This window comes from Agelaius phoeniceus, chromosome 7, assembly GCF_051311805.1.
Source record: "Agelaius phoeniceus isolate bAgePho1 chromosome 7, bAgePho1.hap1, whole genome shotgun sequence".
Taxonomy (NCBI): domain Eukaryota; kingdom Metazoa; phylum Chordata; class Aves; order Passeriformes; family Icteridae; genus Agelaius; species Agelaius phoeniceus.
Genome location: NC_135271.1, coordinates 25,822,331 through 25,849,445, shown reverse-complemented (window position 1 = coordinate 25,849,445; position 27,115 = coordinate 25,822,331). Strand labels below are relative to the sequence as shown.

Sequence of the window (27,115 nt, the reverse complement as noted above, 5' to 3'; positions counted from 1 at the left end):
ACGCAAACATGACTTGCAGCCCTAAGGTAAAATGCACATCAGAGTAACTGTTCAATATTCATTTGCCAAGTGCTGTTATGAATTATACCAGGTAACTTAGTCATACGTCTTCTTTACGTAGATTGTTACAAGTTTGTACCTCAGCTGAATTTCGGCCTAGGGGTTATGTACTGTGCTGTGAGAGAGCTTCTCCCCACTTGTGATGCTAGGATTTTTTGGAACTGTAGTTTGTGTTTTCTTCAAGATGACCTTTCTAACAGGAGAGCATTTAGGAGCACAGATAGAATCAGGTAATCATACCTGATTGCTGCCCTGAGCTTCCAGACTCTATTAGTGCTTTATTTTTACAAGAGGCTTTTTTATTTTTCAAAACTTAAAGCATGTCAAGTTTTAATCATGATGATTAAGAAGATACAGTGAAGAATCGTTCTAGACACTGTCATTCATTAGAATAAAATTTCAATCTCAAGCTAGAGAAATTTAAAGGAGCAACAATCAATCATCTAAAAAACCACCCCAAAATTTGTCCTAGTGTTTTAGAATACAGTTGTTAGACTTCTTTTCCTTTATAATTCATAGGTTCTCAGCAAGTGCCTTCTCAACAAGTATTCTCTTAATCTCTTCCCTGATCAAAAATGGAGTGTCATCCAGCATTTGCTGCTTTCAGTAGGTAAGAAGTGTTATTTTGTTGAAGCTGTCTGGTGCTGACCCTTTGCACAGCCTGTCATCTCTGTTACTGGGTTCTGACTTTGACCATTCAGGAGACACTGTAGAATCAGCAAGCTCTGTTTTGCAAGGCTTTCAGTCATATACTTTATGAGCTATAAAATTACTCTGTTACTTTAGAGAAGCAATCTATCTCCTGCCTAGGAGTTTTAAAACACATGGAAACCTGAAGTGTTCTTGATGCCCCTTTTGATTGTTCTATCATAGTAAAGCATAAGAACCTTAAAATAGGACAGTCCTTCTCCTGAGCAGGTTTCATTTTCTCTGATAATGATTCTTGGGTGTACCAGGGTTATATTTTGGATCTGTTCTACTCCTTTTGAGCTCTAAATAATGTGCAAAATGTGAGTTTGTGCATATGCATGTGGATACGGTGCTGTTTGGAACTTTAGATACTCAACTTTTATGTCTGCTGGTAGTTAATTGTGGAGGAATAGAATGTAAGAGAATAGTGCAGAAGGTAGTCTCACACCTGAGGAGTTGCAGCTGTACTAATCACCAAGATTAGGAACAGGCCTGCCCTTCATAGGCCACAGCTGTGTCCAATAAGAAGACGAGTGCTATGAAAGAGTGGGTTAGCTGGGTGAGGAGAGCTGGAGTTTGTTGGTTGTGTGGTGAAGAAGGAGTCAGTGCTGTGAGGAGATGCCCATGAGAAATCACCAAGAAGGTATGGGAGCTTTTGCAATAAGAGGACAACAGTTAATAAAACAGCTTGTTTTAAGTAATGAGTCTTCTAAAATGTTAATGTTTTATTTAGTGAAGCTGTCTGGACTCCTGGTGCAGGCAAAGAAACACAGAAGAAACAAACATATATAGATTTTAGTTGTTGTTGATTTTTTGGTCTTTTTTGTTGTTGTTTGTTTGTTTTTGTATGGACACTTTGTATCCAATGCATGGCAGTGTTTGGAGTTGACTGAAAGAAGAGAAAATGTTCTCTGACTTTGAAATCTTTTTGAATGGCCGAGTGGGTTTGCTGGTCAGATGAACGATTGTTACTTTTGTGACTGTGTGGATGATAACCTGGGCTATCTAGCAGTAGTTACTGTTTGCTTCATCAAACAAGTTTATGAAAAGCTCCCTGCTCCCAGCATGGGCTTTTAGCTTTCAGGGATGAAGTTCATATAAGCCATTCACATTTTTATTTCTGAGGCAGCAAGTATTCAGTCTTGCTCTAGTCTATGCTGGTTATTGTAACTGGGGAGTCCTTGAGAACTGAAGGTTGTAGTGTGTTCATACTGTGTGTACCTGAGCCACAGCATGTGTCTAAGCCATTAAGTATTTTTCTTCAAAACAAACTCTGAATCCTGCCCAGTTTTAGTTCTTGTATTTCAGTGTGAATTGTCTTTGTTTTCTTTTAAAGAATATTGCATTGGCTACACTTGTTCCAAAAGATTGCTGAGGAATGGCATCTTCTGTTCTTTGAGACTTTTAGAGATGTTCTTTTGATATTGCCACTAATAAAAATAATTAAATTACTGTTTTTGCTGTGGCCCAAAGTAAAAGAGGGTTAAGAATTTGTTAAATTTAATGTAGTTTAGGGTGGCTGTGTGTCTTGAGCTTGTGTCCTGCCAACTTGCATCATTCTATTGGGACAAGAGGGTTTTACACTTGTTTTTTCTTTGTTCTGTTTCAATGACTCATCTCGGTTGGTACAGTTACCGAATCACAAATAGAAGTGAACACTGAAAGTAAAGTTTTCTAATCAGCTGTGTATTTTTTAACTTCAACTTTATTCTTAACACTTCAACACCATAATACAGCGGGTTTTAATGTACCTTCAGCCAAATAGGTTAGCCACAGAAGTTTATCCAGTTAAGAGGAGTGATTTTCAATTATGCTGTTTTAATGCTGTTAACTATTAAAAGCTTTGTGGTTGCATTAGTTAAAAGGTTCAGGTGGAACATCTGTAGCTACTGATGTGTTCTGGTTTTAGAGTATCATATTTTCTAATTTTATTGGTAGGGTCAAACTAATAACTGCATTAGGTAAATTGTATAATCTCAACCTGCTTATTTATTGCAGAAAGGTACGTTTCTTTTCTGCTTTTTTGTCTTAGAATTTTATGGTTATGGTAAAAACATCTGAGCCCTGGGCTTAAAGATAGAAATTTGAGCTATAATAGTTTTCCACACTTTGTCACTTTGCAGAGGAAAAAGCATATTAATTGATACTCTTAAACTTTGTAATACCTAGAATGAACAAATATTTGCTGTTTCACAAATGGGTGGTTTCATTGCAAAATTAAATAACTGTAGTAAGAGGTAAATTAGAGATTAAATGGACATGTTACAAATAGAAATACTTTTAGATGCTTAATTGTGTGGTTGTTACGCAGCTGTACTGTATCTACTACACTTAACCCTCAGTTGCAGGTGATCAGTTGTCATCCTTTTTTTGTCCATTTCTGAAACATTTCTCAAAGCTATGTGTGTGCATGCCCCTTTCCTGGCCCTTAATTTTAGCATATTCTGGCCACTCTTCATAATATTTGATGGAGGACTCAAATACGCTTTATAATCCTAACCAGGCATGTTTTCTTTCTTCATTGTGCTGCAGCAGATGCAATGTTCATCAGTGCTGATAGCTCAGAGAACTCACACATCACTGTGACTCACTGAGCTGCCATGTGCTCATTAAACCACAAGAACTGGTCCTAGGAGGATAAGTCTTAACTAAGGCAGTTCAGCCATAAATACCACTTGGAAGCTGTGTACACAGGTAGCTGGTATAGTTTGGGGGCAGTGGCTACAGGCTGTGTGTCTGCTCTCTCATTTTCTATTTCCTGTCAGGGAGAATTTGCTGTTGAGCAGTACACTCTGAGCCTTTTGGCTTCAGGGTCAGTGGAGTGATGGCTCAACTCTTGGTTGTTGAAGTGAAGGAGTTAATAATCTATGAAGAAAGCATTAGTTTTGGAGAATTAATCTGATCCCTGTTAATATGGTACTCAGTGTTGCATTGGAATTTGAGAGTACTTATTTGTGAAAGCAAACTGGAATTTACTTATTCTTTTGGGATTTTTTGCCACAATAGGATTATCTGCCTCCTCAGAGAAAGAAATGATGGATGTGTTTTACATGTCTAAAAATATATGGATATACCTCCCCACAACCTGTCAGGAGGGGTACATGCCAATCCATATATATATATATATTTATTTGTTTATGCTGATAATAACCAAAATATTCTATCTTTAAAGTATTGCAAAACAAATTTTTTTTTATTGTTTTAAATTTACTATTCAAATTAGATAAAGATTGATAAGGAAATAAAAATGCATGTTTTAAAGGTTTTTTTTTTTTTGTGTAGTGTTCTGTAGGTATTGCCTTGTTTTTCATCTGCAGTTTTCAGTTGCTCTCAGTTTCAATTTTGAGTAGTGGCTCCAGTTTTCTACCTCATGACTAGAGAGGGAAGTAGGTGGCAAATAAGTGGGACACACAACTGCTATGTCTGATAGCACTGAAATCATGCAAAGGTAGGTTAAGAATTCTTGTATCTGTCTTACAGGATCCAGCTTCCTGGGTAAATATTCACCACCTGGAGTATACAGATGGAGGAATCCTGGACCCAGATGATGTGCTGGCAGATGTTGTGGAAGACAAAGATAAGGTAAAGCTTGTATGAAAATGTTTTGTGTCTTCTCAAATAACAAATGCTGCTTTCTCATTTCTTGGATCTATGGCAGGTGAAATGGATGTTAAATATTCTTAAACTCATCTGCCCATAACTGCTGTAACTCTTCCCTTCTGGAGTAGAATGGGGGAGTGGGAAATATGACCCAAGCAGTGAGAAGAGAAGCCTAGCAGGGTTCACTTAGGGCTTAACCTTTTCAAGTAGTTCTGTGTTTCTTTTTATTTCTGTATTCAAATACCATGGTGAAAAATGCGGATTTTGCAAGAATTTTTTTCTTTTTTATGTCACTTAAAAATAAATACCATGTAAAATATCTTCTATAATCTCTTCCTTTGCATGGAATTAAGTTTTTGAGAATCATTCAAATGCCATGGTTGAGTGTGACAAAATAGACAAATCCTGTGATGACAAGAACAGCACCTTGACCTGTTAAATTTTGGGAGGAGTTCCTATGATTTGCTAGTGAAAGTCTGAGTAGGCTGCTTATTAATTTTAAAAGGTGTGAGTCTCTAAATTTCAATTAAAATAAAATAAATAAAATAAATTTCAAATAAAATAAAATTTCTTGTCTGGGTAGTAGTAACTGCAGAGAAACCTCTTTTAATTTTATTTTTGATTGTCAGAAAAATATAATTTTGGGAAACTTACTGGTGACTTATTCAGCATAGAGAAGGGGGGTATTTATGAAACTTTGCTGATTTTATCTTTTTTTTTCCCTCATAAAATCAGAGGAAAAAAATTAATGGCTTTAAACTGAAGATCCAAATAGGGGATATGCTTGTGCTTTTAGACAAATTGCTTTGTCTATTTAAGGTGCTATATGCTTGACGACTTAAAAAGTAATTTACTATATTGCAAACAGAATTGTTAGTTTTGTATGCTGTGTTGATTCTTCAATGACTTAATACAAAACAACATTTTGCTTATGATTAATGGGATGCTGCTTCTTTGTATCTTAGAAAATTGTTTAGGGTGTACTTCAGTGTCATTTTAGGGTGGTTTGTGTGGGAATTTTTAAAAACAGTGGAACTCTGTTATATATTCTTTTTATCATATTTGTGTTTCTTGCTTGTCCATATTTATTGAAAGTACACTTAACACACCTTAAGACTTTTTTTTCAGGAGTGTTTGGAGACAAAAGATTGAGTTCTGAAATTGAACAGCTATGTATAAAGAATAAAACCAAAAGCATAAGATGTCATAAAATGAGATATTACATCAAAGAGAAATGTTTTGCTGGTCTCATCAGTTAATGAAAATTAGTACATTTACCCAGGATTTTCTCTGAAGTATTGGTAGAGGAGCTCTTGTGGAAATGTGAGCATCAATGTGCAGAATATTTGATACGCCATGTAGTTTTTAACTTGGGACCAGAGCCTTTGCTATACCCTGTCAGTGGCTGTCACTGGCTGAGTATGTGTAGCTGAATAAGCTTCTAGGTCACAGCTGTGGGTCTAAGCTTCCTCAGTTATGACAGTGCTAAGTGAGGCTCTGAGGCTGCCTTAGGGAAAACTCGCTGGGAAACTTGAATCTTACTCTTTGAAGTGGTCTGGTGTGGTTTAGGAATACAGCAAACTCCTCAATTTCTCTTCCTCTGATATCTCAATTACAGGGGATGTATCACTGTCATCTTATTTTCTTCAGAGTAGCTTGGTGAAACAGGGATAAGAGACTTGCTGAACAGAGCAGCTGCAGTGAAAAATCAGATTTTTTTGATTAAAGTAAGGGAGAATGTTGTAAGGGATCTGCTGGTCTGAGAGGTTGGAAAATTCTTTCATTTGAGAGTGGAATTGGGCCATAGCATGTGTAAGGAGCTGTCCATACTACCTACTTACAAAGTTTGATATGATCTGATATCAAAGAACCAGTCCTATAGAAGGCTTACAAATAGTTTTGATAGCTTTACTGTGGCCTGTTAGTCTTTGAGCCTTCACCAGTGTTATTTCACACTGAGAATCTCTACTAGGGGATCTTTAAGCTTTGCAAAGAAGGGGAGGAGATGCTCAGGTCAGATTTGCCTGCTATCTTATTTGGTGTTTAAAGGCCCTGAATAGATGAAGGAATTTTTGGTACGTTTATCTGTGCTCTGCTTGTCGTTGGTTATGATTATCTGTATATGCAGTAGATAAATAGGCCACAGATTTGTTGCTTCCTTGTCATCCTTTGCTGTGCATCCAAGCCAGTGACATTAGTTTCACATTAAATCAGTCACTCTCTATAAAAATAAGATTGCACTTAACCTCAGTGCCTTTAACCAAAGGTGTGTTTGGCACTGCTTACCATCAAGCTCTTCTTCAGTGGCAGAGGAAACACTGCTGCCTTTTAAGAGATAATCTGCTCTAGATCATACTTTGATAGCAGTAAATTAGCACAGTTTCTTCAGAGGAAAATGTCTTTGCTAATCTATTGAATTCTTTCACTGTGACAACAAAACAGGGAGAGTGCTATCAGATATAATTTATTTGGAATTTCAAAAGCTTTTGACAGTCCTTAACAATAGACTGTTAAAGAGACACAACTACTCATGAGGTAAGCAGCAAGTGCTGTGATGGGTTAGTGAACAAATGAGAGGGAACTAAAAAACAGAGTAAATGGTCAAGTTCCAACCCTGAAGTAATGGCACTGGAATGTGTAATGCCCATCACTGGGAGTGGCAGTGGTTTTGAGCTCTGCTTACATTAACTTCCTGACTTCCTCTTGAACTCCAGATTAATCAAAGTTCAACTGTGCAGTTATGCTGGACAGAGTGGCATTTTTTTAATTGCCTATAAAAAAGATCTAAATTAGTATTACATATGCTTGGTAACATGTCACATGAAAATGCTTTGGAAATTCTGCTGGCCGAGAGACTCTCTTGCTGCTGTTGCCTCAGCAATAATCTGTGACCTAAATTGGATGTCCAAGGCTAGTTGACATAGTTTTGTAGAATAGCTTTAAAATAGCTTGTTTTCAGCACATTTTCCAGCAATTGGTTCATGTCCTGATATTCTGAATGATGAATTAATTAAAATCCCCAAATTTTGTCAGTTGAATAAGAACGTGCTATTTAAATTGTCTGATTTTAATGTTGAAGCTATAAATAGAGTCCTCTTTGTATACTGTTCTTAACAGATTTCCCACTTGAAATGAACTCTTCAGCAAGAAAATGTTCTGAGAAAATTTCTTTACTGTGTAAAAGATAAGAGTACAAAATGTTTCCTTTGATAGCATTGTGTACATGGAGCCTTGTGCTTGGCACATGTCTGAAATGCATAAACTGAATGTAACCATCTAGACTTCCTGCTGATGTTTACATGGAATCATGTTTTCATATACTAGCAAACACCTGGGGAGGCTAAGAAGACGTAATGAAAGCCTGTGTTAAGTTAAAACTTGCTTTGCTTATAGGACAACAAGCTTCCTCAATCAGAACAGTTCTGCTTTCTGAATAAATGTAGAGGTCTATAGGGAAAGTAGACTTTCCATCAAACTTTATATGTATATATGTGTTCATATTTTCACAGGATTAAATACAAGCAAAATATGTTTACAGGTGTGCTTTTTCAACAGAGCCCTTCTGAAGTAGGAGATGGTGGTCTGCTATCAGGGTGCTGGGTTTTTCTTGGGTTGTTTTCATTTTCTTTTGTAGAGTTTTTTTCATCTGTTTGTTTGCTTCTGTGTCTTTTTCTTGTTGCTTGGTAGTTTTTGGTTTTTGTGGATATCTTGGGTGTTGTTTTCTAAGACTGTGTTTGCAAGGGCAGTATTGCAGTAACTGCAGTTGAGTCAACAAAGCTGCTGAACATTTTTGTAAAGGTACATTTTCTGATCAGTGTTGATGGTGAAAGATTAGGCATGTCATCCTAGGAGGTGATGTGGCTTTAAGCTCTCCAGAGACTTGTCGGCAGCTCCGCTGCTAACGGTGGGGGGTGTTCTGTGGTATGGGGTGGTTTTTTCAGAAGTGGAAGGAATAAAAAAAGGCATTGTGATGGGCAGTGTGCTGACACTGAAATAGCAGGATAACAGTATGATCTTAGAAATTAGTTTCTTCTTGGGTATCTTCTTTGTTAAATATAGATGAGTAGGGTTTTTTAACAGCAGCAGAAGCTTTTGAAGGACACAAAGCAACGTCAATGAAATGCTGAAATAGTGACACTGTATCAAGATTTGTAGTGACTGCAACTGTCATTTAACTGTTTCTAATGATGATATCAGGTAAATGGTATGAATTAAGTGTAGCTCAGATACCTATTTTAGCAAAGCATTTAATGAAATATTAAATAGGAAAATCGATGAATTCTTTCTTCTGAGCTCACTACAGCAGAAGTGCAATATTGAAAAAACATGTCTCCTGGATGGTCTCCTAATGCTAGGAAAATCAGCTGCTGGCTGTTCAAAATGGCTATTGGGCCCATGCATCTCCTGATAAGAAGCTCAAGATCTGGCTGAAGCTTTCGTCACACATGCTAAGTAACTCTTTGAAGCCCTACTTCAGACAGAAGCCTTTGCAGGTAGCTTTAGTTTCAGTGATGATTTTGCAAGCGTGAGGCTGGTTTGGAGAAGATTTTTCAACAAAGCAATAAAAATGAAGCAGATGTGAACTTCAAAACTGATATAATTATACAAAAGAAATGTTTATTCAGGTAGAAAAATATGCTGAAGGCATGTATTCTGCCAGTGGATTTGGAACTTTTCTGTTGTTTGCAGGCAGGTTTAGTCACTGGGAGTGATGGCTGTCTGGGTTTAGCACTGTAGAGCAGTTTTTTTTTGACCTGGATTTGACTCTGTAGACCTTGAGGGTTGTGGAAATGTGGGATACAAGAAAATCCAAGAACAAAACAGGGTGTCAATCCTTTTGGGCTGCATCAAAGGAAGCATTGCCAGCAAGCTGGGGGAGGTGTTTCTCTCTACTCTGCTCTCACAAGACTCAGTCTGGAATACTGAGTTCAGGTCAGGATTCCTCAGTACAAGAAAGATGTGGACCTGTTGGAGAGGGTCCAGAGGAGGGCCACGAAGTAGATTTGGGGGAGGGAGCACCTATTCTGTGAACACAGGGTGAGAGAGTTGGGATTTGTTCAGCCTGGAGAAGAGAAGGCTCCAGGAAAACCTCATTGCAAGCTTCCAGTGCCTAAAAGATGATAAAAATGAGGAAGAGAAACTTTTGATTTGGGCACATAGTGACAGGACAAGTGGGAAGGTTTCTAAAGTAAAGGAAGAGACAGATGAGATATCAGGAGCAAATTCTTCAATGTGAGGGTGGTGAGGCAGTGGCACAGGTTCCCCAGAGAAGCTGTGGATGCCCCATCCCTGGAAGTGTTCAAGGCTAGGCTGGATGGGGCTCTGAGCACATCCTGGTCTGGTGGATGGAGTCTCTGCCCACGGCAGGGGGATGGAACTGGATGATTTTTATGTTCCCTTCCAACCAAAACCATTCTATGATTTTTCATTGATTGTAATAATGACTTTTCTTGTCATCTTGACAAGGCTTTTGGACTTGTTCAAAAGGACAGCACTGATGCTTGCTCAGTATTTCCACTGAGTTTGTCTAGGGTTTACCAATAGTTCAAAATCAATCAAAAAAAGGCATTGGGGCTGGGATTGTTCTTATAGAGAAACTGTAGACCTTGATTTGCTGGCCCTTCAATGAACTAAGACGGAGTTTTGGTTTTGCTATTGACAAAATAATATGTAAACCAGTCAAGCTGCAGCCTATTTTTAAAAACATGTTTTCACGCTTTTCAGGAGGAAAAAGTTTCATGCAATTTTGAGCCAGTGCTTCTTTAAGAAACAGATGTCTGATTTCACTCTCTGTAGTAGGATATGCTGTGAGCCACCATATACATATAAATACATATAAAAAAGGATATTTTGGTAGGAGTTGGTCTGTTTATTTCTGACATAGGGTCTGAACTGTAAATACCAGGGGGAGGGGTCAACAAACCACTGTCATTAGTACTTACTAAACAACACTTTATTTTAGTAATGCACTGTCTTTTAGAACACAGATTATGAAGCTTTGCATTTTTATGAAATTTGTTTTAATTTATTGCTGCAGAGGTGCCATGCATTATTCAATATTATAAAATGATTTGGATTTCAGGAGCATTTGGATTTGCTGATGAGGATTTCAAGCTGTGTAATTATGAAACTGTATGCACATGGGTTGGAAGTTCAGAACTCATTAGTGTAATCATTGAAATAACCATTTTTTAAATGTAGTATTACATTCTGGGATGTGCAATTACACTATCATGTGCTTCTGGTTACTGGAAGCGTTCTTGTTATAAACTTCAGGTCTAGCAATATGCTTCAAGATAAGTTCATAGCTTTAGGAACAGATACATGGTCAGATGTTGCTTAGGTTGTTAAAGAAAATTCAGTTTTATAGACTCAGAGCTGTAGCATGGTGCCTGTATGCATAAATTTGCCTCCTGTTTATCCTAGAAGAATTTATAAGTTTTTACAAATTTAGTGATGTATAATGTATTTTTTCTTAAAATAGATATCTTGTAACATTTTGCAATGGTTACTTATTTCAGTTCTACCTACTTCAACAGTAGTGTGTGCATGAAGGTTCCTACCAGATGGACTCCTCAGTTTTAGTTTTTTCCAGTGGAATGTTTGTGTTTGAACATTCTGAACTGTGAACTCTTTGTCTGAACATCTGTAACTACCAGATTTTTTTCCAAAAAGTGATAAGTATTCCATTACTTGTTTCAGATTTAAAAATAAGTTAAATAACTGTGACAGTAGATCTGTGACACTAATAAAATTCCTGATAGTTTTGGAATAAGATTTTCTATTTAAATGCTAAATGGGGGGTTTTGGAGTTAAAATTCTCTTCATGTAAATCTTGATGTAAACTTGTGCTTTTCTAGTTTGGTGTTCTTTTGATCCCTCTATCTGATCTGTATTTTGGCTCTTTAGAATATTAAAAACACAGAGCAACGCAGAAGGTTTGGGACCTGGATCTCTTAGTTTTTGGGGAGTATTCAGCTGTACAGCTGTGACACTTTCTCTTGACCTGAAAATGTGTTTTGTCATCTGGGCACTAAGTACTGTAGCTAATTGGTGGTCTGACAAGTGAGGCTGTCTGGTTTCTGTTTCTTGCACAATGAAAGGGGTGGAGGGGAGTGAGGGAGGTCGTTCTAAGTGCATGTGGCCACAATGAACTGAATGAACATTCAAATTTCCTGATGAAAAGAAGCTTAATATCTCTTTGTGTAAACATAACCTGGTGGAAGAGTTACTCCTTCTTAGTGATTTTCATTGATGTAACAAATATTTGGAATTATGTATACATGTGTTGATACTTAAGTGTCTTTAAGCACACACATATGTTAATGCTTACCAAGGGAGTAATATGCATTGTAAAATGCTGTAGCCTTGTGGTGTTAAGATGATTTGGTGGTTTGTCTTGCTATACAAAGTAAGCTGAGCTCTTAAATACTTCGACATAGGGGTTTAATTGCAATATGTTTTGGAAGCTGAGAGAATTGGGTTTGTTCAGCCTGGAGAAAAGGCGGCTTCGAGGAGATTCATTGCAACTGTTCAGTACTTTAAAGGGAGCCTGTAAGAAAGGTGGGGACAAAATTTTAGCAAGGCCTGTTACAATAGGACAAGAGGTGATGGTTTTAAACTGAAAGAAGGCCAATTTCAACTAGATGAGAAGGAAGAAAATTTTTACAGTGATGGTGCTAAAACACTAGAGCAGGATGTTCGGAGAGGTGGCAGATGTCCCCTCCTTGGAAACACTGAAGATCAAGTTGAATGGGTTTCTGGACAACCTGATGTAACTGAAGATGTCCCTGTCTGCGGCAGCAGGGTTGACTTGGATTGCCTTTAAAGGTCCTTTGCAACTGAAACTATTTATGATACTACTGTAGCACATGTCCTATTTAGATTTAATGAGGGAATGGATTTTTTTTCCCTTTTACAGTTGGGGCTCCAAAGATTCTTTCAGTACAAGGAATTAAACATCCACTGTGAAATACTTTGTTTCCCAGTGGTGAAGGAGAAGTTTTGTATTGGTGTTTCATTCCTTTTTAGACTGTGCTCTGGCCCAATGAATTGATGTTGGTCTGGGTACTGAAGTTTTGGGAAAATGCTTTAGTATAGTCAGGTTTCCTTATTTTAGATCAGTACACAACTCCTGTACCAAGTTCTGTTCTTTTAAGTCCTGTGTCTCTTCTCTCCAGAAAGTTAAAGCTTGTTTAAAGTTTTGAAACCCTGGTAGAAATCTCACTTATATTTCAAACAATTTGTAATGGGATTGGTGTACTAGGGAGATGCCTAATACCACTGCTATTGTGAAAGCAAATACCTCCTACAAATATTAAAACAAAACCAGCTCAATTCTTGTGTGCAGGTTTGAGTCATCAACCCTTATTTTATTTAGAGTGTAGTGGCCATATTTGAGGAATATATGTAGTAAATTGCCTTTGAAAATGCACACATAGAACCTTGCATACATGTGCCAACTTCTTGATGTATGTAATATGGAGTTTAACAGCAAGTCTACCTTAGTCTAACTTGAAAAGTCAGAGAAGGGCACTGGCTCCATACTTCAGGTCAGGAGGCAGCTTTGTGGCTGAAGCACAGTGGACTTTGATTGGAAGTGCCAAGTAAGTGTGAGTTAGTTCTTTCCTTGCAGGGTGGAGAGGCTGATGTGTGTGAAAGGCTGTAGGGATAGAGACATATAGACCTTTAATATACCTGTTGTACAGTAAATATCTTCTGAGAAGGTGTAGAAATAAGAGAATATGCTTTTATCTTCTTGAAAGCATAGGAATATCTTCTGCAAAGCACCAGAATACTGACTGTGTTCATAAACTAATTACAAGTTTTATGGAGGATGTTACCTGGAAGGAAGTCCAGGGGAGACCTTTTTTCTCTCTACACCTTTGTAAAAGGAGGTTGTAGTAAGGTGGGTCAATGTCTTCTCCCAGGTAGCAAGTGATAGGACAAGCAGAAATAGCTTCAAGTTGCACCATGGAAAATTGAGATTGTTCTTCACAAAAGGGTGGTCAAGCATTAGAATAGGCTGCCCAGGGAAGAGGTTGGGACATCATCCCTGAAGGTATTTAAAAGGTGTGTAGATGTGGCACTTAGACACGGTTTAGTGGTGGACTTGGCAGTGCTGAGTTAATGCTTGGATTCTGTTATCTTGAAGGTCTTTTCCAACCTAAATTATTCTATAATTCTGTTCAGTATTAGTGCTTTCTTGTTCTCTTATTCTGTGACAATGGAGTTAATAGTAAAAGTGAGTTAGATTAATTTAAAGGCTCAAGTCTTGAGGGATTTTGATTTTCCTCTCTTTCTTCAAAGACAGATGGAACAGTAGTTCAAGAACTTGAGTAAAAAAAAATATTCAAGTTATTCACAATTACATATTTAAGGGTCAAGATAGAATGCTACCACTACATGGTTGAAGTTAAGCTAGTTAGCCAAAAAAAATCCACACAAAAAAATTTCCTTAAATAAAAATGTGCAGTCAGAAAAATATTGTAAGAAGACATATCCAGGAGTAAGTAGTCTAGTTGAAAAAAAGATGTAATGTTAAAATACTCTGAACTTTCTAGAATGAGAATGTTTTCTGTGCTGACACCTTCTACAAGCCCTTTTACTGATTTTGTTCAATAATGACTTCACATGTAATTGTTCTTTAGAGATTTTGAGCCTTTTTTTCTTCAAAATCAGATGAAGCTATTAAGAGCTGTTCTCTCGTTGTTGTGCCGGTAGTCCAGTCCTTCCTTTTTTAGTCTTTTGAGACATTTGACAGCATCGTTGTTTTTGAAGATTCCTTCCCTGTTATTACCTGGCGAGGTGCCTGGTAATGCAGAAGTCACAAGCTCAAGAAGCAGAAATAAGAAAAACATTTTGAATACATGCTAACAGTTTTGGGCAGTGTGTGTTCTGAAGTGTATAAAGGCTATTCTAATTTCTGGTTTGTGTAGTAAAGCTATCCACAAAGGATGCCAGATGATTCCTTAAGTTTACTTTTCTGTTCAGTAGTGGATGATGCTTTTCTCTTTACATATATCTTTGGTTGTCTAGTTTTTCTGTTGGGGTTTAGCTCATGCTCAAACTCTTATTTTCTAGTGGTATACCTGTCTATTCATATAACTGAAAGTGGCTGTTGGAAAGAAGGAAAGTCAACAATATTTTCTTCCTGTCTGAAGGGTTTCCAGCTTTCAGGACGTTACTATGTTATCTGAAAATAAGAGGTTTTGCAAATCACTCAGATTTGTGAATCAGTATGTGATGCTTGAATCTTAAGAATCGTTGGAATTTGCTTGTTGTTCGGAATCATTTTGGACAAGTGTGAAAGAAGTGGTGTGAAGAGCAAAGATGTTAAACATGGTTTTTAGAGTAGGCTTACCATTGCCTTTGAGGACAGGGACTGTCATGGAGAAGGAAGCAATGTATCTCCAGAGCAGCTGGTGGCGGACTGAGTTCACAGAGGAGGACAGACGTTTCTGGCTGTCAAAAGTCTGGGTTCCTGGAGGAAGACCAGCCTGAGAACTGTTGAGTGCAACTGTGCCAGTGCTTTCTGCTGTTCCTTTACCACCTAAGGTAACAGCAGAAAGCAGTGACACAGTTTCTCCTGTGGCCACAGAGCAGCTGCAGAAATGCAGACTTCTGAGAGATTGTCATGTACTGTTCCCTCTTTCAGAACAGAATGCTGGAACTGGAGGAAAGAATTTAGGACATCTAGGCTACCTTTAGCTTGTTCTTCCTGGCTTCCTGTACCAGAAGAACCCTAGGATAAAAACATTTGATAAAGCACTGCAGGATAATTGTAGCTGAGTAAAATATAGCCTTTACTTCCCATCTATTTAAAATACATTTATGTTTGTAAAAGGACGTTAGATTTGCAAACAATATATGGCAAAGGGTAGTTCTAAAAATAGAGTTGATTTGTTTTTACCTTGGTTGAAGCTTCATTTGTGGATGCTTTTTCTGTTGCTTTTTGTTGAAAATTGAGTTGAAGACTAGCAATAGTCAAAATGCATGAAGAGCTAGCCAAATACAGATGTGCATTATGTGATTTCCTAGAACAGCATTCAAATAGTACATTGTGTTATACCATTGTTTTTGCAGAGTTGCATTTCTTTATGTGGTTTGTGATTTTTTACTAATTAAAACTAGATAGTTTTCAGTTCATAGGGGATTTTTTTGGTTATTATCTTCCTGATGGAGCCATTTCATGTCTTCTTTGCTTTTTCAAACAAAATAAGAGCTAACTTTTCAATGAACTCAAGTTCTATGCTTATGTAATTATTTAGCAGGTTATAGTAATTATAGTAATTAGGTTTTTTTTTTGAAGTACACCTTTTCCAATGCATTTTTAACTTTAAGGTATAATTCTCAAGCATAATAAAATGCACCACGGTAGATCATGCAATCAAGTTAATGTAATCAAGTTGCTAATAATTTTCTTGGAAGAACTTCTGTTAGAGAAGATGAAGACTTGTTCTTCTTTTGCTGAAGAAATGTCTTCATTTGCTGTTGATTGAGGTCCTAAGCTTAAGCTGCTAGGTTAAGCTTGACCCAGTGGCACTTTCAAGTTATGATTGCTTGCCTTCCTGGGACTACACAAAGATTACTGACTGATAAGAAATCAAAGAACTGAATTTCAGAGTACTGAGATTTTCCTGATCTTAATGTTTTACGTGTTTAAAATCTGAGGAATCTTTCATATGGTGCTAATGCATTTCATATTAACACTTCTGAAAGTTTTTCTTAGAAGACATGTTTCTTAGATCGTTTTATGTTCAGCCTTTAAGGAAGGTTTTTCCAAAACTTTCCTTTATATCTAATATCTCCCTGTAGCAGTCAAAGCCTCAAGGAAATAATGTGTATGATCAAGAAGTTCCTGTGGGTCAGTGTAGAATAATGACAGTGAGATGGACAAACAATGCAGCAACAGGAATTAGGTGTCTTAACATACTTTATGTCCCTTTGTGACATTGGAGCTAAACTGCTGAAGGTAGATATGAAATGTATTATATAAGGAGCTTTGATCACCATGTGTGGTGTATTTAGTTTTCAAGTTACCAGATCTTGTATGAAGCTAAAACTACCCACTGGCTTTATTTGTAATCCTTGTATAGCACTGTAGTTCATATTTCTGTGCCTCCTCCCTGCAAACTGGTTATAGTAACTGTTAAATAAAGAAGTGAAGAATTTCAATTTCTCCCTTTGGATAACGGCTTCTATTTTGTTTTTCTGAATAGTAGCAGCATTCACTTAATGGCTATTTAAGTAACACCTTCACACCTTCACAGCTAGAATACTATTGAGTCTCATGTATAAACACAACCTGGAAAAGTAAATTATTTGGACAGAGTAGTAGTTAATCCAAGAAATAAAATATGAAGTGCACTTCAGCAAAGATTGGTTCTTTTTTCCTCTTTACAAGATTTTTTTTTGTGAAGATGAAAGCCTACAAAGATAAAACATTTTTGTGTTTAGAATCCCTCCCTCAAAAACCTTCCCCGTTCCATCCAGCCCTCATAAAGCTAGCCTGGGATACATACAGCAAAGGACTTGTAGCTATATAGGGTCTCTTTACATCTTACATAAGTGATTCACATTCCCATTTCCCTATAACCATTTTAGAGTACTGTCCTAGTCTTCTCATGCAAAAGTGAAGGTGGCAGCAGTTGTGTACAGCTGTGCTTCTGTAGCCTTTTAAGTTTCCTTTGTTTCTGGAAAAGAGGCTTTTACTTTGGTAGCTGAAGGCTTCTCTTCCAGAAGAGGCACTCATAGACAGTGAATGTTTCGTAGGCTTAATTTTACCTTAGCTGTGGTTTGGTGGCAGTCTTGAGCCAACCTAAGTGTGCATTTGCTTTCAAATATATGGTTTTGTCTGTCCCCACCCAGTCCTGATGCTCTTGCCCTCTGAACCATACAAGAGCAGTTCTACATTTAAAATAATTTGACACAAGCATAAAATCTAGTTGTTTTTACCCAGAACTGTTTTCCAAACTAATTCCTTTTGTGGGCTCTGTTTTTGCCAGAAGTGGTGGGAGGCAGCGGTTCTGGGTAGGGCAAAGTGTTGGCTGATAGCATTTATGAAGTGGCCATGCTGCTGTGGTACCTCAGGAGTTGAGTCCTGCTCTTTGTTTGCAATCATTACAGGAAGAACTTCAGTTCCAAATTGTGTTGCTAGGCAATAATGCACTAGAATTGGACAATAAATGTCCTTAAGAAAATAGGACCATCTTTCGCTCCTTTGACTGTGCAGCTTTTTTGAGCTGGGCTTTCTTTGCTGTAGTAGCTCACAGGTTTCAGAAATTTTGTTGCCATTTCACAGTCTAATTTTTGCCACTGTCCTCTGGTCAAGGAAATTTGATTTGTTTCTTGGAAGGCAGGGAATATATGAATAATTTATATAGTAACTTAGAAATAGTGATTGAACATGTAGTAAGAACTGTCCTATACCACTTCATGTACCTTCCTGGTCTGGCTGTTGCTCTTGTATCCAGTTTGCTTGGAAGTTCTGTCTGTTCCCCTGGAGGAAGGTATCTGCTGGCATAGCCTCTCATCCTGCCCTGCAGGTCTGGCTCTTAAAGAGGTTTTAGAATTAGGTTTTAGGACAGGTGTGTGGGCGTTTTTTAAAAAAAAGCTGTACACTGCTTCATCCAAATGTAGTTTGGCAACCAAGAAGCTGTATTTCATGAAGTCAAAAATATTGCAGAGGACTTATTTTTCACCTCCTTGGACCAAGAAAAAAAAATTTGGAGAATTATGCTGCAGCAGAAAGAGCTTTGGAGCTATGCTGATTAGCTGTGCTGCTTCAAAGGTTAGAAAACTTGATGATTGGTCACCATATAGGGGAGGAAAACCTGATAATTGCAGCAGTTGGAACTTCAACTTTCCTTCATTAAAACTAATGAGGATATGAATAATTCTACAGTTTGGAGGTCTAAAAAGCAGTACAAGACCTGGAAATAAAGACTGTGGGTGGACTGAAAAGCGTGTTCTTGTGCTGTGATACTTAATTGATCAACAACTGTTTCAAAAATCCAAACTTGGACATTCCTGTCAGCAGACACTGGGAGAGTTATGTCAAAAGGTTCAGAATGCTCTGGATCATTATAAATGTCGGCCATCAGGTGTTTGTGGGCTGCCTGCTTTTCTGCTTTAATTAATCATATTTTGGTAGTAGAACTGAGATTGGAAGTTAATGTGCACCAATATTGCAGAGGACCTACCTGGCTGGTAACCTCAGAGTAGAAAAGGAAAGTTGAGGATGATTATGTCCAGCTTCCTGATAGGCCAAGCATGGCAGACCATTTAGACCTACATGTACAACCTGTACCCCTGTATTAATACAGATAAAAATGTGGTGTAACTATTGAAAATTCAGGTGAGAAGTGGTTTCTTGTGGTTTATGTATTTCTTCAGAAGTGAAATTTTGAAATTGTACCAAATGCTTAAAGCACATGAGTAAATACTTCCAATGATTCCTTTTGCTGTTGGCTGTCTGCTTAGTAACACTAGCCACTCTGTGGAGGATAGCTGAAAATATAAACATAGTTTAAATATCTTCAAGTAATATAGAATAGAATTGAGGAAGAATAACAAACAGCGTTTGAGGTATTTTTATCTTGAGTTAACATTTGATTGCATTATAAACAGTGGGTGTTATTGGGACTTCCAGTACTTGGCCTTTTCCCCAGTCTATTCCATACTCTTAGGAAAAAAACCCACTAAACCCAGACTTCTACTGTGAACACATTATAAACACTGTCTTAATTGCCTGTTTAATTTTTCTGCAGTAGAGTTTCAAGTAGTAGAAAACAGTTTCATCCAGTTAATGGAAGACACGTTATTGACTGAATCTGATGCAGAGAAAATTGAACTATCTTTTAAAACTGAGGAACTGCTTATTTCTAGTACATTGTTCTGTAAGTGCAGACATTTGTAAATATAATTCCTAGAGTGCTTCTATCCCGAGAAAAACCAAAGCATCTTTTAGCCCTCTATGGTCTTTATGTATTGTTGCTTGCTGCCCCTAATTGCTGGAACTGGATGTTACCCTTCCCATTTGACCTAACAACGTACTCTATTTTCTCTGGGAAATTAGGAACAAGATGCAGTACTTGGCCTCGTGTGGAGAGGGTAGTGAATAGAATATCCTTACTATTTAGGGATGAGAGCAGATCCTTTCTTCCTCTCTTAGTTCTTGTGTTAGGCAGAGGCACCTAAGGTTTTTGTCATCAGGGATAAGGCGGGATTTGAAGAGTGATTGACCTAAGTGCCAACAGAATCAGATCTAGGAAAGCCATAGTATAATGAAACAGGATGCTATTAGCTGCCAATCTATTTCAAGAATTTACCAAAATGATGTTTGATGTAACAGAGGAAAAAATCATATACTGAAGGTGAAGGAGAGAGTAAACCATCTCATGAGCCTCATAAATAAGCAAACAAAAAGCCACCAAAAACCCCCAAACAAATGAAGAACCCCCATCAAAACCAAAAGACAGCCTTTTTGGTTGTTTGTCTATACCTAGAAACCAAAATATGGACTGACAGCATACAGTTAGCTTCCTCAATGTCCTGTCTCCCCAGATTCCTTTCTCCAAAAAGTGAGAGAAAAAGCCAAGCCAACAGCAAAGAGCCTCGAGGAAACACTCCAAACCACTACTGCATTATGGAAATAGTAGCAGCAGCACTTGTTTAGCTGGACTAGGGAACAGTGGCTTGCAGATTGGGTCATTTCAGTGTTTTCCATCTCTGCATCATAATCTTACAACCAACCCCAAGAGCTTGTTTTGCAGTTTCTGCCTGCCAGTCTACCTCCAGTATTCTGTTCAGGGTGCAATTACTAGGCAATTCCTGATTTATGGTTTGGAAAGGGGTACGTTAATCTGGGCAAAGGACTGGCTACGGTCACTTGTTAAAATGGGTTCTTTTACTTACCTGTTTGAACGTGCCCACTGTGAGCTTTTTCAATTTTGATTCCTTTTTGATAAGCAAACATTGTGTAAGTGGTCTGAGAAAACACGTGTTAATGTCATCAGCTCTGAACTTTTGGAGAAGCTAAATGGGCTGAACTTGGACACTCACTTCACTCTAACCTGCAGCCATTTTCCATTTCTTTCTTCATTCTGTCTGATTGCATTTACATACAGGCTTACACCTACACATTTTAGTGTGACATTCAGAACTGCATGTGTTATACTTGTATTTATCTTACTAATTGTATAAATGATATTCATTGCATCAGCTCTTCTATACAGCTAAAGGCTAAAGGATTAGATGGTCTTTATGATATAAAGTAGTAGCTGTAGAAACTGCAATCTCATTGACTGGTCTGTTACCATTGCTAAATCCCTTTAAATCATGTTTTTCAGAGAACTTCCAAATGTGCAAAGCATATTCCTTATTCCTGATAACTTTTTTCCATTAATTCCCCTGTTTCCAGCTGCTGTCTTGCCAGGAAAAATAGATACAGGACAGTTGGTTGGATGAGCATATTGCAGACAAGACCATTTCTTTAATGAAGTCTAACACAAAGTCTGAGAGGCTCTGTCAGAGTGGCAAACAACTGCTTATCCAAGCTGAGATTGCTTTATTTTGGCAATCTCCTCTAAAACTTGGCAAAGTACTGGAGCACATAAGGAACTTCTTAAAAATTTGTGTGTGTATATATGTATTTATTATTTTCTCTTCACAAACAACAGATTTATTAAACCTTGTCACCTGTGCTTTGTGGAAGACTGTAGGTGTAGAGTGGAATGAATTGCAAGTGCCAGAGAGTTTTTGAGAATATTCGAAATAATAACTTTGAGAGCATTTGTAATAATAAAATTTACTGTGAGTGGAAAAAATCAGCCACAAATGCAGCATACAGGGCTGTGGGTCTTCCATACCACAGAACTGTGCTTGGGTTAGGATGAGTCCTGCCCCAGCCCAGCTTGCCCCGGGACATTGTCTCTCTTTGCATTGCCACCTTGCCTGCAGAGGAATTCTGTCCTGCCCTGGCTGCCTCCCTGGCCGGGCTGTGAGCAGCACAGGGTACTGTGGTACTGGGATGGGTGTCCAGCTGGCTGGGCAGCATCCAGTGGGCCCTGGGCTTGGCCATGGTGTGCTACTGAGTGATGAGCACTGCTAAATCATTTGGCAGGGTTCTGTCATCTTGTACATCTAAGGGCTGAGTGCAGATTCTGCTGAAGTATGTTGCTCCATCATTTTAAGTCTTTGACCTACATCAGCTCTGTTGCTGATTATGTGGTCAATGCCCTTGTGAAAAGTGTGTGGTGAGCTTGTGCTGTTGCTTTATGTGTTTATGGATGTCTTGTGCCACTGTTCCTTTTTTCTCTAGCAGATTGCTGCTCCCATGTTCTCTTCCCATCCCTTTGTAACCTGGTGTGTGGCATTTGAATGCTAGTGAAATCATAACTCTTGCTCCTTTCATTCATTAGCTAACAGTGTTAGTGGTTATGTAGTACTTCTGGCAGAGGCATGGTGCATCATATTTTAAAATGGTTTTGTACATGTAGTCTATTCAAAAAGAAAATTTTGTGAAAGAAGCCTTGAAAAGCCAGTAAAGCAGTAGAATATTAATCATCATGTTGAATGCACTGACATTTTAAGCAATTAAACATTTTCAGGAGAAGGAAGAGGAACTGTCAGATTGGAATCATGTAGCACTTCTTAAAATTTCTAGTAGCTAGTGTTTTGTTAGCTGGCTAGTACTGAGAAATTTGTAACAAAGTTTTTTAGAGTGGATCTAAGAGACAGGTTTTTGAACTTATACAAGAATTGCCTCTTCTGTTAATTAGATATTGATGTCTTCTTCCCAGTTGTTAATTGCAAAGGGCACTTTAAACAATTTCTATTTAGTTCAGTTGTTTGTTACTGCATGCATTGGCTTTCAGCAGTGCAAAATGTAAATAAACTTACTAGTTCAGCAATGTGATCACATACTTTCTATAATTTAGATAATGTCTTTTGGAGTTTTTTTACTATATTTTATAGCAAGGCAGCATCTCTTCATTTATTTATCTAGATAAATTTCAGTGTTTGGAGAAGGCTGTTCTGTCTGCAGTGACTTGCTATGTAATTACCTATCGTTTTGAGTTTGTGCTATATATTTCAGTTGAAAACCTCTGCTCCAGCTAAAGCTTGGACTGAATAAGCTGAACTAAGGGAGCTTTTTGGATAACACATGAATAGATGACTTGTCTTTGAAAAATGCAGAAACATTTGAAGGAAAAATCTAAGGTGAATTGAAATACTTTGTTTCCTAGATTTGATATCATTTGAACATGGAATCAGTTGGCCCTTGTGTGTGATGGCTTTGGATAATGGCTGTGGATTATTGTGGACAGTTACTGTGCTGTGCACTGTGCCTCAGCACGTGCTCCTTTCCCCATAGATTTTAAATATACTGTTTTTGAGATTTGAAAGAAGTGCTGCCCAGCAGGACTTGCAAAGTATTTAAGGACTGTGTTGTAACTTGGGGGACTTTGTGCTAGTAAAGGCCCTTGGAAGTGCTTTTGGTGATGAAGGAACAAAAGATGAAAACATATTTGAACAAAAGATGCATTTCTATTGTCTTAATGATACATGGCTGAAAAACAGGCTTCCAAATGCTCTAGCTCCTGATTCCCAGTAATTTAAGCCTAGTTATTTAAGTGTTTAACAGCTGTTAAGGTGTTCTTTCTCTTTTCTACAGTGTTGAGGCAACTTCAAAGGATTGTGTATGCTTACATATACAAGAATATATGGCATATGTATTTTAATTGTGGGAAAATGAGTAATTAAATTGGCAAGACTTGTGGAGTTCTCCAGGTACGTATAACATTAATTTTGGCATTCACAGGTTTGGTTCCATATAAAATCTAATGTGTGGATACATAGCCTTCAAGCCTCTGGCTCAGCAAACCTTATTTAGAAGTACTGGATTTTCCCTTTGAGCTTGGATGTAGTCTTCTTTGTCTTTTCCTCTTTTTCTTATTCCTTTCCTGGAAAAAAAAAATGATGTTGAATGATCCTAAAGTTGTCAGTTCTTAAATCTTATTGTGCTTGACTTTCTGGATGTTCAATGCACAGTCTTGGTCTGTTTTGTAAAAGTCTGAATGTTTCTGTGCATCCTTCAGCCCCACTGCTGTGTTCCTGTCCCGGGGTACTTGTGGTTTCTGGAACTGGACTCTGGCTGAGATGGATGGGGGCAAGCTGAACTAGGCTTTTCTTGCTTAATCTCAAGGATGGTGTCTGTGTTTTGTTTCTTGGGAGAAGGGAAACGGACAGAAGAAGATAATTCAATTTTAAAACTCCTTACAGTTTTATGGAGTCCTCATCATAAGGACAAAAGTGAAAAATTTGGGGTATGTTTTGTGATTTTCTTTAAAAATCTGATGAAAAACTAAGTAAGTGTTTAAGAAGCTACATTTTCATTTGTTATCCACTTGATGTCAATGACAGGAGCAATCCAGTACACAGCTTTTGCTTTTTAAAACACTGTTTTGCAGCCTACTTAAAAGCGTTTTTCCTACATGTGGGAAATAGTGAAGTAATTAAACACATTTGGGTCTATGCATAAATTTTCTAAAATTAACTGTCTCTTTCACACTAATCTTTCTTGTCTTTAATTGGGTTGAAATGTGTGAAAGGGAAAAAGGTTTGATAGGGAACTATTTTTCAGAGGGGAGTTTAACTACAGAGCACAAAATGAAGTTGTTAGATGTGCTTGGGCCAGGGAGGCAGGAACTTTCTGTTAAAAGGGAAAATATTTTTATATTGGTTTCTTCTGCATTGTTTTTGAGTAAGTCGTCTACTATTTCCATGCTTTTATGCCTCTCGCTCCAGTGAGTAATTCAGCTGTACTGCAGTTAGGAACACAATATTCTCTCACCTGAAGAATTAAAAATCCTTAATCATCAAGTTGTAGTTACCACTTACCACATCATTACAAATACACTTAATTAGTTTTCCTATTTCCCTTTTTGTTTCCCCAGCAGTTTGCCAACCTATTCACTAACAGCACTGCTGACTAACCTCTTCAGGCTTCAAACATGTCTCATTAATAAACTAATGCAGGACCCACATGCACAGAACCTGAGAAATTATTCTGAAAGGTGCCCAACAGAAGGATGCAGGATTTCAGGGAGAAATGGATATGTGATGGAAACAGAGGTCACATTTAGGTGTGTACATCATGCTGTAGTACAGGTGATGTAAAATAGTGGAATAAACAGTTGAAATTCTTGGATTGTGGCTGTGACTCTCTTTTTGAGTTTATTTACGGCTGAGTTCTTATCCCCTCTGTTCTCAGTGGAACTGTTTCCTATTTGGATATTTTTTTCCTGTGCTGAGTAGGAAGCTAACTTACTTCAGGTGTATGTATATGTATTTTAACCCTGAAGCAAATGGTTTTGCACTAGGAAATTTTACCTTCAACTCCATCATCTTTGTTTTCAAAGGGTGTTTGCTATTATAATAAACTCATTTTTTCAGTTAACTGGAATTTATGAAGCATATCTTGGGATCAGCGTTCAGTCTTTCACCTGCTATAACAAATTTGAGACACATGGTTTTGCGTTTTGTATTCAACTTTTCACTTCTGAGTAAGTGATTAATCTTTCTCCTTGTCATGTTTTGTGTCACAGTAGCACTGTCATTTTCTCCCTCTGACAGCCTGACACTGTTTAAACATCAGTCTAATTTTGCACATAAGCCAGTTTTAGAGAAGGAAAAAAAATCACGTGAGGCATGTCACAACTTATTTTCAGAAGCAGCAGGCTTGCAGAAGGCACAAGTTGATCTGTTCTGTGTTGATTTCTGCTGACAGCAGGCTGTGGTGTTAAGCACATATAATAAAAATCAGTATTTCAGACAACAGAAGTATGGAGAATACATATCTTACTGTGCAATGGAAAGGCAAAGCTTGTTGGAGGGAGGGAGTTGATGGAGCCCATATATGACTGATTTGTACTGGTATCTCTATCTTTTTAGGGAAAACGTCTGCTTTATGACATGTGTTTTAAGAACTACAGTTTTCTTAATATGCAGTACGTCCTGATACAAGCATTGCTCCCTAGCCTTCAGCATTTGAGTCTTCACCTTGAGAATGGTGCTTAAATATGCTGATTTTACCCTTCTGCAAGTTTTGCAAGTTCACAGTAAGTCAGATGGGGGCCGTGTTGAAAACAGAACTAAGTGATGAGTTAGGAATGGCTTCTGTCTCCCATATATGGAGTCTTGTGCCCTGTTCCTTACTCTGTCATCTGAGACACATTTGTGTGGCATTTTCTTCTGGTTTTGTCCTCCAAGAATCAGTATTTTATGACAAAATGGGAAAATCCTGCTCTTTTGTTTCTTTATAGACGAGTTGTGTGAGAATCTAGAAGCAGCACCTGTAAAGGGTTGGAAACATAGGTTTTGTTGAACCTCAACAGCAGTTTCCATATGTAATTGTGTAGAATATCAATATTCTAGAGGTGTGTGGACATGCCTAGAAGAATAACTAACCAGTATGCATGGTTGTAATGCTGTCCTGATGAGAGAACAGCTAAAGAAATACCATTGTATCTAGATATTTCTAGCAAAACAAGAGAAGACAGAAAAAGCTGAAAGCCTCTCAGAAAACTTTTGTCAAGGTAACATGTTAAATATAATTATTCTGTTTATTTTGTAGCTGCTCACTTACCTTTAATGCAAAACCCCCTATATTTACCAGATTATATTGACATCCTTTAGGTTATGTGGGTCTTCTGGAACAGAGTAGATAGTCTGTGAAATGTGTTGATAGGTTTTAACTAAAGTCTGGTCTGTTCCATTTCTCTTCAAGTATCCTGAACCACCTCTGTGCCTTGGTATTGAGAATGACAAATAAATACAAGCTGAAGATGTTTTTACAGACAGGTATTTCCTGAATTGAGCAATCTCCTTACTTTGGCCATGGGTTTGAAATTCTAATTTTTCATTTTTATTTGCTCCCCAACTTTTGAACATTTGGAGTTGCAAAGGAAAGCTACAACCTTGGAAATTTTTGTAGAGTTTATTATAATCAGAAACAGAGTTTTCAGTTGCATTTTCTGTGAGATCTTTCTTTGAGCACAGACAAGACAAACCAAGTTGTGTTAATAAAGGAAGGAAAAGAATTAATTCCTCATGTGTCCTGTTTTTCAAATGCTTTTGCAGGATAGGTGTAGAAAACTTGATATAGGCTGGAGAGTATTTGCAAACAAAAAAAAAGCTACAGTGTCAAATCTGGCTATATGGAGTTCTCTACCATGGGAACAATGTATGTAAATAATAAAATGCTTGGTGGATCCAGGAATTGTCTTTTCCACAGGAAGGATGATATTTTGTGTGTTTTCTGTAAGCAAGTTTTCTTTATTTAATGTAAGAATACATGACTGAAGGGTACCTACCATTTGGGATGTTTACTCTGGAAATGATATAGCAGGAAGTTTGTTTTAATATTTAGTCAGAGTTCGGTAATGGTGGAAATGTCTATTAACTGAATGTTATTTTTAAGGACAGGAATGAGAAGAGAATTGGGAGAGAAAATCCTATGGAAAGTGGAAAAAACTTCATTTTTCATAGGAATAGCTTTTTTTATGGTGTCTTATTGTCAGCTGTTATGTACAGTTGTCTCATGGTCATTGCATTTTTTTTTTTCAATTTTGAGGCAGTGGGCTGTTGTATGTGTGTTCTTTTGTCTTGGAGGAAGTGAAAGGTGTAGGCTAAATAACTTTGAAATAAAGTTTATGCTTTTATCCCTTAAATAAATTTTGCTCTGTGTCTGTGCTGAAGT

At 37.6% G+C, this 27,115-nt stretch overlaps 1 protein-coding gene across 4 annotated transcripts in view; it reads left to right on the top strand.

Annotated features, from left to right (window-relative positions):
* Positions 1-27,115, top strand: part of PARD3B (par-3 family cell polarity regulator beta) — a 392,348-nt gene that overhangs the window by 21,370 nt on the left and 343,863 nt on the right. For all 4 annotated transcript variants that reach the window (XM_077181321.1, XM_077181319.1, XM_077181318.1 and 1 more), the window contains exon 2: positions 4,231-4,332. In XM_077181321.1, the coding sequence (XP_077037436.1) occupies positions 4,231-4,332 (102 nt within the window). The remainder of the gene's footprint in view (positions 1-4,230; positions 4,333-27,115) is intronic.